General features: G+C 42.3%; 1 protein-coding gene across 1 annotated transcript in view; it reads right to left on the bottom strand.

The window, feature by feature from the left end:
* etfdh (electron transfer flavoprotein dehydrogenase) overlaps nt 1–12146 on the bottom strand; it is a 61134-nt gene that overhangs the window by 26213 nt on the left and 22775 nt on the right. Inside the window, exons 3-6 of the mRNA XM_043674006.2 lie at nt 11633–11862; nt 3833–3914; nt 3474–3592; nt 1302–1379 (exon numbers count right to left, since the gene is read on the bottom strand). Of these exons, the coding sequence (XP_043529941.2) occupies nt 1302–1379; nt 3474–3592; nt 3833–3914; nt 11633–11862 (509 nt within the window). The remainder of the gene's footprint in view (nt 1–1301; nt 1380–3473; nt 3593–3832; nt 3915–11632; nt 11863–12146) is intronic.

Raw genomic sequence — 12146 nt, 5'->3', positions numbered from 1 at the left:
TCCCATACTGTTCAAATCCTGATCTCTCTCTCTCTCTCTCTGACATAATACAACGTAGATGAAAAAGCCTAGCTTTCACTCAAATAAGTGGATTCGCTCCCTGACACCTCAAAGTCTCTCAATATACTGCAAGTCTCAAATCAGGAATGTGTCAGAATATTCAGTACTTGTGGGGCCGTGCTGCTGCACTAGTACTCAGAAATTCAGCTTACTACGTTTATTGAATTAATTTAAAAACAGGGCAACATTCAATTTTTTAAAAAATTTACTCTTGAAATACGGCAGATGGTGTTAAAATTGCTGTTACTAATTGCCTTGAAGTAGCGGTGGTTGCGACACACCTGAACCGATGTAGGCTAGGACTAATTAATAGACATTTTTGTAATTGAACTCAGTATTCATGCCCTCCACCACTACTGCATCATATTGCTGAATGTTCTACCTGCTGTAGTAATTTATCATGCTAACTTCAACAGTTGTTTTCAACCATATGAACCTTTATCACCAAGAATAAAAAGAATAATGAGTTCATATAAATACCTTTACATTCAAGCTATACATGACTCATAACTGGAAATCATTATGAAGTTACAAATCATAATGTATTGCTGAAAGGAAGACATTTTGTCAAGCTTTCTAACTTGCAATCATGGGAAAATTCACAAGAATACCAATTAAAAAAGGAAAACCAACATTCTTGCTGCATAAGAGAGCATGGATTGGTTGACAGTTGTCTACGATTTGTAGAGACATCGCCATTGAGAACATATCCATTAATGCTGATCAACAGTTAACATTCAAGCTTTGAAAACGAATCACAATGACTCTGTCAAAGCATTGAGATATGAACTACGGAACGGTTGCCACCTATTCTTTTGAGTTGATAGAGATGTAGTGCGCAACCATGTTTTGTCTGCATGCAAAGAATAGGTCGTGTGTATTGATATATTTAGCCTTTAATGCACAGAGAAGCACAACATCGTGAGCCTAAATAACAATCTAAAATTGGTTGTCAGCATAATTTGTGTTGATTTTCTCCTTAAAATTGTACTCTTGCAAATTGTCCTGATGAGTGCAAGATAAAATGCTTAGACAACGTGTATCTTTTTCAGGGCATGACTATAAGCTTCACAGGAAACTAGTGACAAACAAGAAGAAAAACAGAACTTTCACAACATATGCATGTTGCAACAACAAATCATAAAGAATTAATTGCATCTAATGCAAAATAAAAGCCTTTGAACAAAGGATATATCTACATCCACAAGTTGAGTAAAAGGTATTTAATTCAAAAACCATACCTTTGGAGATCCATCTTTATGAATACCAACGTCATTGGTAGAAATCCCTTTAACACTCCCATCTTCATGGAACAAAATCTGGATTGTTCACAAAAGATTGAATTTTCTTAGTGCAATGATTTTAAATCACCAAGACATAAAATAGTAAAAGATACCACAAATGAGAGAGGGTTAGGAAGTTTTTAGGAAATAATCTCATTAGCATTTAAATTTATTTGGCAAGTAGAACATGGATTCTACATAGATCAGAAAATAGAGTCAAATAGCATGGAAACAGGTACCTTTTGATCCAACTCATCCACATCGTCCCAATCTGAACCAGTCCAAATTGCCAGCATTTGGTTCATATCCCTCTAAACACTTCCTATTCGTACACCCATCCAGATACCTTTTTAATGAAATTGTACCTGCCTCCACCACTTCCTTTGGCAGCTTGATCTGTACATGCACCACCTTGTGTGGAAAAATTAGCCCTGAGGTCATTTTAAAAGCTTTCCCCTCTGATCTTAAACCTATGTCCTCTAGTTTAGGACTCCCCTACCCTAATAACTCATAATAGGACTTGTTTTCAGGTTATCCTCCAGCAATAATAAAAGATTATGTTAATAAATTATATGATTTGTTTTATTCTCATATCAGTGTACTATTATAGGAGTTTTGCGAATACCCAGTCATGGACTGAATAATGTAGCCCATACACAGCAAAAGCAAGTCCAACCAGAGTCAGTACTGGTAAACAAAATCTAGAACCAATAAAAGGTTTCAACTTTTGTACTAAATTATATTACAGAGAGACCTGACGTTTGGGTTGATTAGTGAAAATTGCAACTTTAAGAGAAGAAACGAAGTGAATTTAAATCAGAATGAGTGAATCAATGTTAAAACTGTTTTTAAGTACCATAGTGCCTTTTGCCTTAGCAGACAAAATAAATTAAAAACATTATACCTATACCTTCTACTGAATCACAGTACCAATTACACTTTGAGTGACTAATTTGGAGTGCTGGACTGGGGTGTACAAAGTTAAAAATTATACAACACCAGGTTATAGTCCAGCAGGTTTATTTGGAAGCACTTGCTTTTGGAGCTCTGCTCCTTCATCAGGTGGTTGTGGAGTATAACATCGTAGGACACAGAATTTATAACAGAAGTTTACAGTGTGATGTAACTGAAATTATATATTGAAAAAGACCTGGATTGTTTGTTAAGTCTCTCAACTTTTAGAATGGGCATGTTGGCTTCAGTCTTTTCTTATGTAAATCCCTGAACTTTCTTAAAGTTACATTTTCAAGTGAACTTTAACAACAGGTGCCATGCCAGCCAGACAATGCATTGAAGGTGAGAGTTGTCCTGTGTGAGGCTGTCCGTACCACAATGTTCAAACTGATTCTAATCTAAAAAAGGGATTTACAGAATCTTACATGGATTCATGCAATTTTTGAGCAAAATGCGAGTACAAATTCACCCCACAAACAATTGTTATATTTGTGTGGGGGGAGTTGTGGTGGTGGCATAAGTGCCTGTGAAAGAGTGCATGTATGTGTGAGTGAGCGAGTGCAAGGGGGTAAACGTCTGTGAGAGGGTGCCTCTGTGAGCGTATGTGTGAGCATACGAGAGAGAGTATGTCTATCTGTAGGTCTCAGTGAGTCTGTGTGTCTTCGTGGGTCTGCGACACACACATTCCTACAGACCCATACACTTATGCAGACCCTCTCTCACACAAGTATTCTCTCATACGCTCACACATAGTGAGTAGTCCCTTATGGATTCTGATTTACGATTACGACTGATGCCAACAATATACATAAATGATGCTCAAACGAACGTGGCATTCAAACCAAAAAGGCCCCAAAAGAAAAATAACGTTAAGCATGTCAAATGTTAAATGAGGATTTTCTGTATATTAATTAGGTAAGATATTGATACAACAGAGATGTAAAAATGACAAATCAGAGAAATGGACGTAGGCTATATTAATTACTTTCACAAGAATTTTGGGAAGATGGAATAGCTAACTGAGAAAACTTTTCATCAAACCAATTTTTATGAAACATTATGACACAGAAATCTCCAACACCCGAGGGGATGAATGCACATTTATGATAATAGGATATTAAAATATTTCAACCAGCAAAATCAAACCTATAACAGATATGTAATGCAATTATTCACCTCAGAGGCTGCGTACCCTGGATACAATTCCACACCAAGTTCTTCTGCCTGTTCACTTAACCATCTAACCAAGTGTCCTAAACGCACAATATAGTTTCCATGGTTCCTCATGGGAAGACCTGCACAGAAACCAGAAGCATGAGACGGAGTCGAATTTAAACCTAGGCATTGAAGAAATAAGTGAAGCAATATTTTAGCTATATTAGCCCTTCCAACAGAACATAATCTTTTATGAGGTTGCAGAATATTTCACTGAGGGGGAATCATTGTTCCAATTCACTGTACAAGCTACACAAACTAAAAATTTTGTACTTCAAATTGACAAGCAAAATGCCTATAATAAAACATATTCACTATACCTGGTAACAGTGGAACTGGAATTCTGTACTTCTCTGTTAATATATTAAATGCATCTTCCTTTACTGGAGTATGTAGTGGAGCCTGTGGTGTACATATTCACAAAATTATGATACATCACAAAAACAAGTCTTGATTCAATTCTGAAAATGAGATCCTTATAAATTGATTAAATTCAGATTTAGAAATGTTTTGAACTTGAATGTCAAAATATATTTAGATTGATGTAATAACATGCTGGACTGTTGTCTAAAAATTTAAACTCAACTAATGTAGAAAAACATACAAAATTTATTTTTATTTTGAAGTTAATTTAATCCGCTATCCAGATGACCAACTATGATGTGAAACTACAGCATGCTACAGAAAGTTGATTTTAATTTACAAATGCTAAATGTTAAAACAATGTCATGACACTACTTGCCAGTTGGACTGCATATACCCATGGATTCTGCAATTGATTTCCACTGCAACAAATTGTTTTAGATAAGTATTCAAGCAATTTCCTTGCTTGAATAACAAAGGCATTATCTAAATATATTTATTAGAAAATATAATTCATTGTAGCTAAATTGTATTTTTATGTTATAATATTTGCATAATAGTAAATTAAACAAAAAAATATCATAGAACATAGAACAATACAGCACAGAACAGGCCCTTCGGCCCACGATGTTGTGCCGAACATTTGTCCTAGCTTAAGCACCCATCCATGTACCTATCCAATTGCCGCTTAAAGGTCACCAAAGATTCTGACTCTACCACTCCCACAGGCAGCGCATTCCATGCCCCCACCACTCTCTGGGTAAAGAACCCACCCCTGACATCTCCCCTATACCTTCCACCCTTCACCTTAAATTTATGTTCCCTTGTACCCGGGGAAAAAAGTTTCTGACTGTCTACTCTATCTATTCCTCTGATCATCTTATAAACCTCTATCAAGTCACCCCTCATCCTTCGCCGTTCCAATGAGAAAAGGCCTAGCACTCTCAACCTATCCTCGTACGACCTATTCTCCATTCCAGGCAATATCCTGGTAAATCTTCTCTGCACCCTCTCCAAAGCTTCCACATCTTTCCTAAAGTGAGGCGACCAGAACTGCACACAGTACTCCAAATGTGGCCTAACCAAAGTCCTGGACAGTTGCAACATCACTTCACGACTCTTGAATTCAATCCCTCTGCTAATGAACGCTAATACACCATAGGCCTTCTTACAAGCTCCATCCACCTGAGTGGCAACTTTCAAAGATCTATGAACATAGATCCCAAGATCCCTCTGTTCCTCCACCTCACTAAGAACCCTACCGTTAACCCTGTATTCCGCATTCTTATTTGTCTTTCCAAAATGGATAACCTCACACTTGGCAGGGTTGAACTCCATCTGCCACTCCTCAGCCCAGCTCTGCTTCATATCTAAGTCCCTTTGCAGCCGACAACAGCCCTCCTCACTATCCACAACTCCACCAATCTTCGTATCATCTGCAAATTTACTGACCCACCCTTCGACTCCCTCATCCAAGTCATTAATAAAAATTACAAACAGCAGAGGACCCAGAACTGATCCCTGCGGAACTCCACTTGTAACTGGGCTCCAGGCTGAATATTTACCATCTACCACCACTCTCTGACTTCGACCGGTTAGCCAGTTTTCTATCCAATTGGCCAAATTTCCCTCTATCCCATGCCTCCTGACTTTCCGCATAAGCCTACCATGGGGAACCTTATCAAATGCCTTACTAAAATCCACGTATACTACATCCACTGCTCTACCCTCATCCACATGCTTGGTCACCTCCTCAAAGAATTCAATCAGACTTGTAAGGCAAGACCTACCCTTCACAAATCCGTGCTGGTTGTCCCTAATCAAGCAGTGCCTTTCCAGATACTCATAAATCCTATCCCTCAGTACCCTTTCCATTACTTTACCTACCACCGAAGTAAGACTAACTGGCCTGTAATTCCCGGGGTTATCCCTATTCCCTTTTTTGAACGGGGGCACAACATTCGCCACGCTCCAGTCCCCTGGTACCACCCCCGTTGACAGTGAAGATGAAGAGATCATTGCCAACGGTACTGCAATTTCCTTTCTTGCTTCCCACATAATCCTAGGATATATCCCATCAGGCCCGGGGGACTTATCTATCCTCAAGTTGTTCAAAATGTCCAACACATCTTCCTTCCTAACAAGTATCTCCTCTAGCTTACCAGTCCGTTTCACACTCTCCTCTTCAACAATACAGTCCCTCTCATTCGTAAATACTGAAGAAAAGTACTCATTCAAGACCTCTCCTATCTCTTCCGACTCAATACACAGTCTCCCACTACTGTCCTTGATCGGACCTACCCTCGTTCTCGTCATTCTCATGTTTCTCACATACGCATAAAATGCCTTTGGGTTATCCTTGATCCTATCCGCCAAAGATTTTTCATGCCCTCTCTTAGCTCTCCTAATCCCTTTCTTCAGGTCCCTTCTGGCTATCCTGTATCCCTCCACTGCTCTGTCTGAACCCTGTTTCCTCAACCTTATGTAAGCCTCCTTCTTCCTCTTTACAAGACATTCAACCTCCCTCGTCAACCAAGGTTCCCTCACACGACCATTTCTTTCCTGCCTGACAGGTACATACATATCAAGGACACATCGTATCTGTTCCTTGAAAAAGTTCCACATTTCCACGACATCCTTCCCTGACAGCCTATGCTCCCAACTTATGCTCCTCAGATCCTGTCTTACAGCATCGTAATTACCCTTCCCCCAATTGTAAAACCTACCCTGTTGCACGCACCTATCTCTCTCCATAACCAAGGTGAAAGTCACAGAATTATGGTCACCATCACCGAAATGTTCACCCACTAACAAGCCCATCACTTGTCCCGGTTCATTACCGAGTACCAAATCCAAAATGGCCTCCCCTCTGGTCGGACAATCTAGGTATCCCTACTATATCAGTACTTATATAGTAGGGATACCTAGGTCAACCTCTCAAAATACTGAAAAAGTAAATATAGGCTTGGACAACTGGGATAAATCTCCATCTCTTCAAAATAATGTCATTTTAAATACAATCTGAGAGCATAGACTCAGTACTGCAACAAAATATTTAGCCATGTTTTTGTGTTGAAGATTTCTACAAAAGGATTGCTAACAATGTTTGAATGATGAGCTCTCATCAGGAGTTTCCAAGTTAGAATACCATAATCACAAATCTATTACTGTCCCCCTTGTCACAAAGTCACAGAGATATACCGCACGGAAAGAAACCCTTTGGTCCAACTCGTCCATAACCAACCTAATCTCGTCTTATTTGCCAGCACTTGGCCCATATCCATCTAAACATTTCCTATTCATAACCCATCCAGATGCCTTTTAAATAATGTAATTGTACCAGGCTCCACCACTTCCTCTGGCAACTCATTCCACACATGCACCACTCTCTGTGTGTGAAAAAGTTGTCCCTTATGTCCTTTTGTCCCCTTTCACCCTCAACCTATGATCTCCAGTTCTGGACTCCCTCACCCCAGGGAAGAAACCTTGTTTACTTTTCCTATCCATGCCCCTCATGATTTTATAAACCTCGAGGGACACCCCTCAGCCTCTGACACTCCAGGGAAAATATCCCCCGCCTATTCAGCCTCTCCCTATAGCTCAAATCCTCCAACCCTGACAACATCCTTATAAATCTTCTGAACACTTTCAAGTTTCACAACTTCATTCCGATAGGATTAGATTAGATTAGATTACTTACAGTGTGGAAACAGGCCCTTCGGCCCAACAAGTCCACACCGACCCGCCGAAGCGTAACCCACCCAAACCCATTCTCCTACATTTACCCCTTCACCTAACACTACGGGCAATTTAGCATGGCCAATTCACCTAACCCCTGCACATTTTTGGATTGTGGGAGGAAACCGGAGCACCCGGAGGAAACCCACGCAGACACGGGGAGAATGTGCAAACTCCACACAGAGAGTCGCCTGAGGCGGGAATTGAACCCGGGTCTCTGGCGCTGTGAAGCAGCAGTGCTAACCACTGTGCTACCGTTGCGGAAGGAGACGCAAAATTCCAAAAAGTGGCCTAACCAATGTCCTGTACAGTCGCAATATGACCTCCTAACTTTTATACTCTGACCAATAAAGGAAAGCATACCAAACACTTTCTTCACTATCATATTTATCTGCGACACCATTTTCAAGGAACTACGAACCTGCACTCAGGTTTCTTTGTTCAGCCACACTTGCCAGGACCTTGCCATTAAGTGTACATATCCTGCTCTGAATTGCTTTCCAAAATGCAGCATCTTGCATTTATCTAAAATAAACTCCATTTGCCACATAGCTCCTATGTTCACATCCAAATCATTTATATAAATGAGGAAAAGCAGTGCACTCAGGACTAATCCTTGTGGCACATCACCGGTCACCGGCCTCCAGTCTGAAAACCAAACCGCCATCACCACCCTGTCTTCTATCTTCGAGCTAGTTCTGTATCCAAATGGCTAGCTCTCCCTGTAGTCAATAAAATCGAACCTTGCTAACCAGTCTCCCATGGGGAACTTTGTCGAATGCCTTACTGAAGTCCAGATAGATCAGGTTCACCATTCTGCCCTCAAACATTTTGTTGCTTCTTCAAAAAACTCAATCAAGGTTGTGAGACATGACACCCCCCCCCCCACCCCTCCTCTTCTTCCCCCCCACCATTCCCCCATACAAAGCCACATTGACTTATATCTAATCAGTCCTTGCCTTTCCAAATACATGTAAATCCTGTTCCTCAGGATTCCCTCCAACAACGATACAAAATACTCATTTAGTATCTCTCCCAACTTCTGTGGCTCCACACATAGGTTGCCTTACTGAAATTGGAGGGGCCCTATTCTCTCCTGAGCTACCCTTTCGTTCTTAATGTTTTTATAAAATCTCTTTGAATTCTCCTGAATTCTATTTTCCAAAGCGATCTCATGTCCCCTTTTTGCCCTCCTGATTTCTGTATACTCCTATTGCCTTTATACTTTAAGGATTCACTCGACTTAGAAAAATTCTGTCTGTTCTTCTTAACTAAAACCTCAATTTCTCTGATCATCCGCTTCTTCCTTTCCCGCCGTACCAACCAGTACCCTTCCACTGACACCATCCTTCGACTGACTGAACTGATCCTCATCCCTGAACAACTTCTCTTTCCAATCCTCCCACTTCCTCCAAACCAAAGAAGTAGCCATGGGCACCCGTTTGGGCCCCAGCTATGCCTGCCTCTTCATCGGATATGTGGAACAGTCCATCTTCTGCAACTACACTGGCCCCACCCCCCACCTTTTCCTCCGCTACATCGACGACTGTATCGATGCTGCCTCATGCTCCCACGAGGAGGTTGAACAGTTCATCCACTTTACCAACACCTTCCACCCAGACCTCAAATTTACCTGGACCGTCTCAGACTCCTCCCTCACCTTCCTCGACCTCTCCATTTCTATCTCGGGTGACCGAATCAACACGGACATTTACTATAAACCGACCGACTCCCACAGCTACCTAGACTACACCTCCTCCCACCTCTGCCCCCTGTAAAAAGGCCATCCCATATTCCCAATTCCTTCGTCTCCGCCGCATCTGCTCCCAGGAGGACCAGTTCCAATACCATACAACCCAGATGGCCTCCTTCTTCAAAGACCGCAATTTCCCCCCAGACGTGATCGACGATGCTCTCCACCGCATCTCCTCCACTTCCCGCTCCTCCGCCCTTGAGCCCCGCCCCTCCAATCGCCACCAGTACAGAACCCCACTGGTCCTCACCTACCACCCCACCAACCTCCATATACAGCGTATCATCCGTCGTCATTTCCGCCACCTCCAAACGGACCCCACCACCAGGGATATATTTCCCTCCCCTCCCCTATCAGCGTTCCGAAAAGACCACTCCCTCGTGACTCCCTTGTCAGGTCCACACCCCCCACCAACCCAACCTCCACTCCCGGCACCTTCCCTGCAAATGCAAGAAATGCAAAACTTGCGCCCACACCTCCCCCCTTACTTCCTTCCAAGGCCCCAAGGGATCCTTCCATATCCGTCACAAGTTCACCTGCACTTCCACACACATCACTTACTGCATCCGCTGCACCCGATGTGGCCTCCTCTATATTGGGGAGACAGTCCGCCTACTTGCGGAACGTTTCAGAGAACACCTCTGGGACACGCGGACCGACCAACCAACCCAACCACCCCGTAGCTCAACACTTCAACTCCCCCTCCCACTCCACCAATGACATGCAGGTCCTTGGACTCCTCCATCGCCAGACCATAGCAATACGACGGCTGGAGGAAGAGCGCCTCATCTTCCGCCTAGGAACCCTCCAACCACAAGGGATGAACTCAGATTTCTCCAGTTTCCTCATTTCCCCTGCCCTCACCTTGTCTCAGTCCCAATCCTCGAAATCAGCACCACCTTCCTAACCTGCAAACTTCTTCCCGACCTCTCTGCCCCCACCCCCACTCTGGCCTGTCACCCTCGCCTTAACCTCCTCCCACCTATCGCATTTCCAACACCCCTCCCCCAAGTCCCTCCTCCCTACCTTTTATCTTAGCCTGCTGGACACACTTTCCTCATTCCTGAAGAAGGGCTCATGCCCCGAAACGTCGATTCTCCTGCTCCTTGGATGCTACCTGACCTGCTGCGCTTTTCCAGCAACACATTTTCAGTTTACTTTATTAGTCCTACCTTGTTCTCTGCTTTGCTCCTGCTGCTCTGACCATTTGACTCGCTCCTTTTCCCAACTGTACCAGGAGATCTGTCAGATCTCTTTCCTCACTATTTTCCTGGGTCCTAAACCTTACTAGGTTAAATCCTCCCGAGCAGCTCTAGCAAATCTCCCTGTCAGTATATTAGCCTCCTTCCAATTCAGGTGCAATCTGTCCTTCCGATACAGGTCATTTCCATCCCAGAAGAGATTCCAATGATCCAAAAATGTGAACGCTTCTCCCCTGCAGCAGCTCCTCAGCCATGCATTCATCTGCTCTCTCCTCCTATTCCTACCCTCACTAGCTCATAGCACTGGGGTAATTTAGACATTACTACCCGCGAAGACCTCATTTTTAAATTCCTGCCTAACTTTCTACACTGTCCCTTCAGAATCTCATCCTTTTCCCTTTCTATGTCAGTAGTTCCAATGTGTACAATGACATCCTGCTGGTCTCTCCCCCCCTTTGAGAACATTCTGCACCCTCTCTGAGATGTCCTTGATCCTGGCACCAGAGAGGCAGCACACCATTCTAATTTTTTGCTATTGAACGCAGAAACATCTGTCTGTGTCTCTGACTAGACAGTCCTCTATCACAATTGCTTGGAACCTATGTATCCCTCATTACATTAGAGCCAGTCTCGATACCAGAAACATGGCTGTTCATGCTACATTCTCCTGACAATTCATCACCCCCTACATTTTCCAAAACAGCATACTTGTTTGAAATGGAGATAGCCACAGGAGACTCCTGCACTACCAGCCTACCCCTCCTACCTTTCCTGAGTTAACCCATCTATCTGACTATATCTGTGGCTTTTCACCCTTTCTATAACTGCCATTCTTGTAAGTTCTTCATTGCCTCTAATCAGGCTCATATCTTCTCATTGAAATAATACTGTTACTACAGCCAAAGCAGAATTGCTCCACTCCCATTAGTACCCCTGGTATGTTGCAATAATATCTTTAATCCTATTAATACAGAAAATTAAATTGCTAAATAGCTTCTACTATTTTTGCTAATTAAATTGTTGTGGAGGAAAAGCTCAAATTCAACTCAAAACTATTTACTTACCCCTCTGTCTTTCCAATCTGGGAACAACTCAATGAGGGCTTTTGGATCCAGGCAAGCCCCTGAAAGGATATGTCCACCTATCTGCGCAGCTTTCTCCACCAAACATACTCGTACTTCCTTGTCATGTCTATCAGCCAACTGTTTAAGGCGGATTGCTGCACATAGACCAGCAGGTCCTGCACCTACTATCACTACATCAGCTTCATCTGCAAATCGCTCCATGCTGACCCCTTGAAATAGGATGCAATATTAGTATAAGAACTTTGAATCTACTATGTAAATTTTAAAAGTTCAGATAGATTTGTTAAATTATGTTTCCACATGTTGAATGTAAGAATTCTCCAAAATCATACACCAGATATAAAAATGTTACTTTGGGATTTTGCCAAAATACAAACAAGACTAAAAATGCAAATATCTTTTTTGTTGAAACAAATTATCTCTATGTGTATTTTTCCAATATAATGACAGCAATATGAAACCTCATTAAATGCAGAATATTACAAATTAAGAA

This window comes from Chiloscyllium plagiosum, unplaced genomic scaffold, assembly GCF_037043375.1.
Source record: "Chiloscyllium plagiosum isolate Xiang-an unplaced genomic scaffold, Cpla_swu_hap1 HiC_scaffold_36, whole genome shotgun sequence".
Classification (NCBI taxonomy): domain Eukaryota; kingdom Metazoa; phylum Chordata; class Chondrichthyes; order Orectolobiformes; family Hemiscylliidae; genus Chiloscyllium; species Chiloscyllium plagiosum.
The sequence above is the reverse complement of the archived record's forward strand: the minus strand, read 5'-3'. Positions and strand labels throughout refer to the sequence as shown.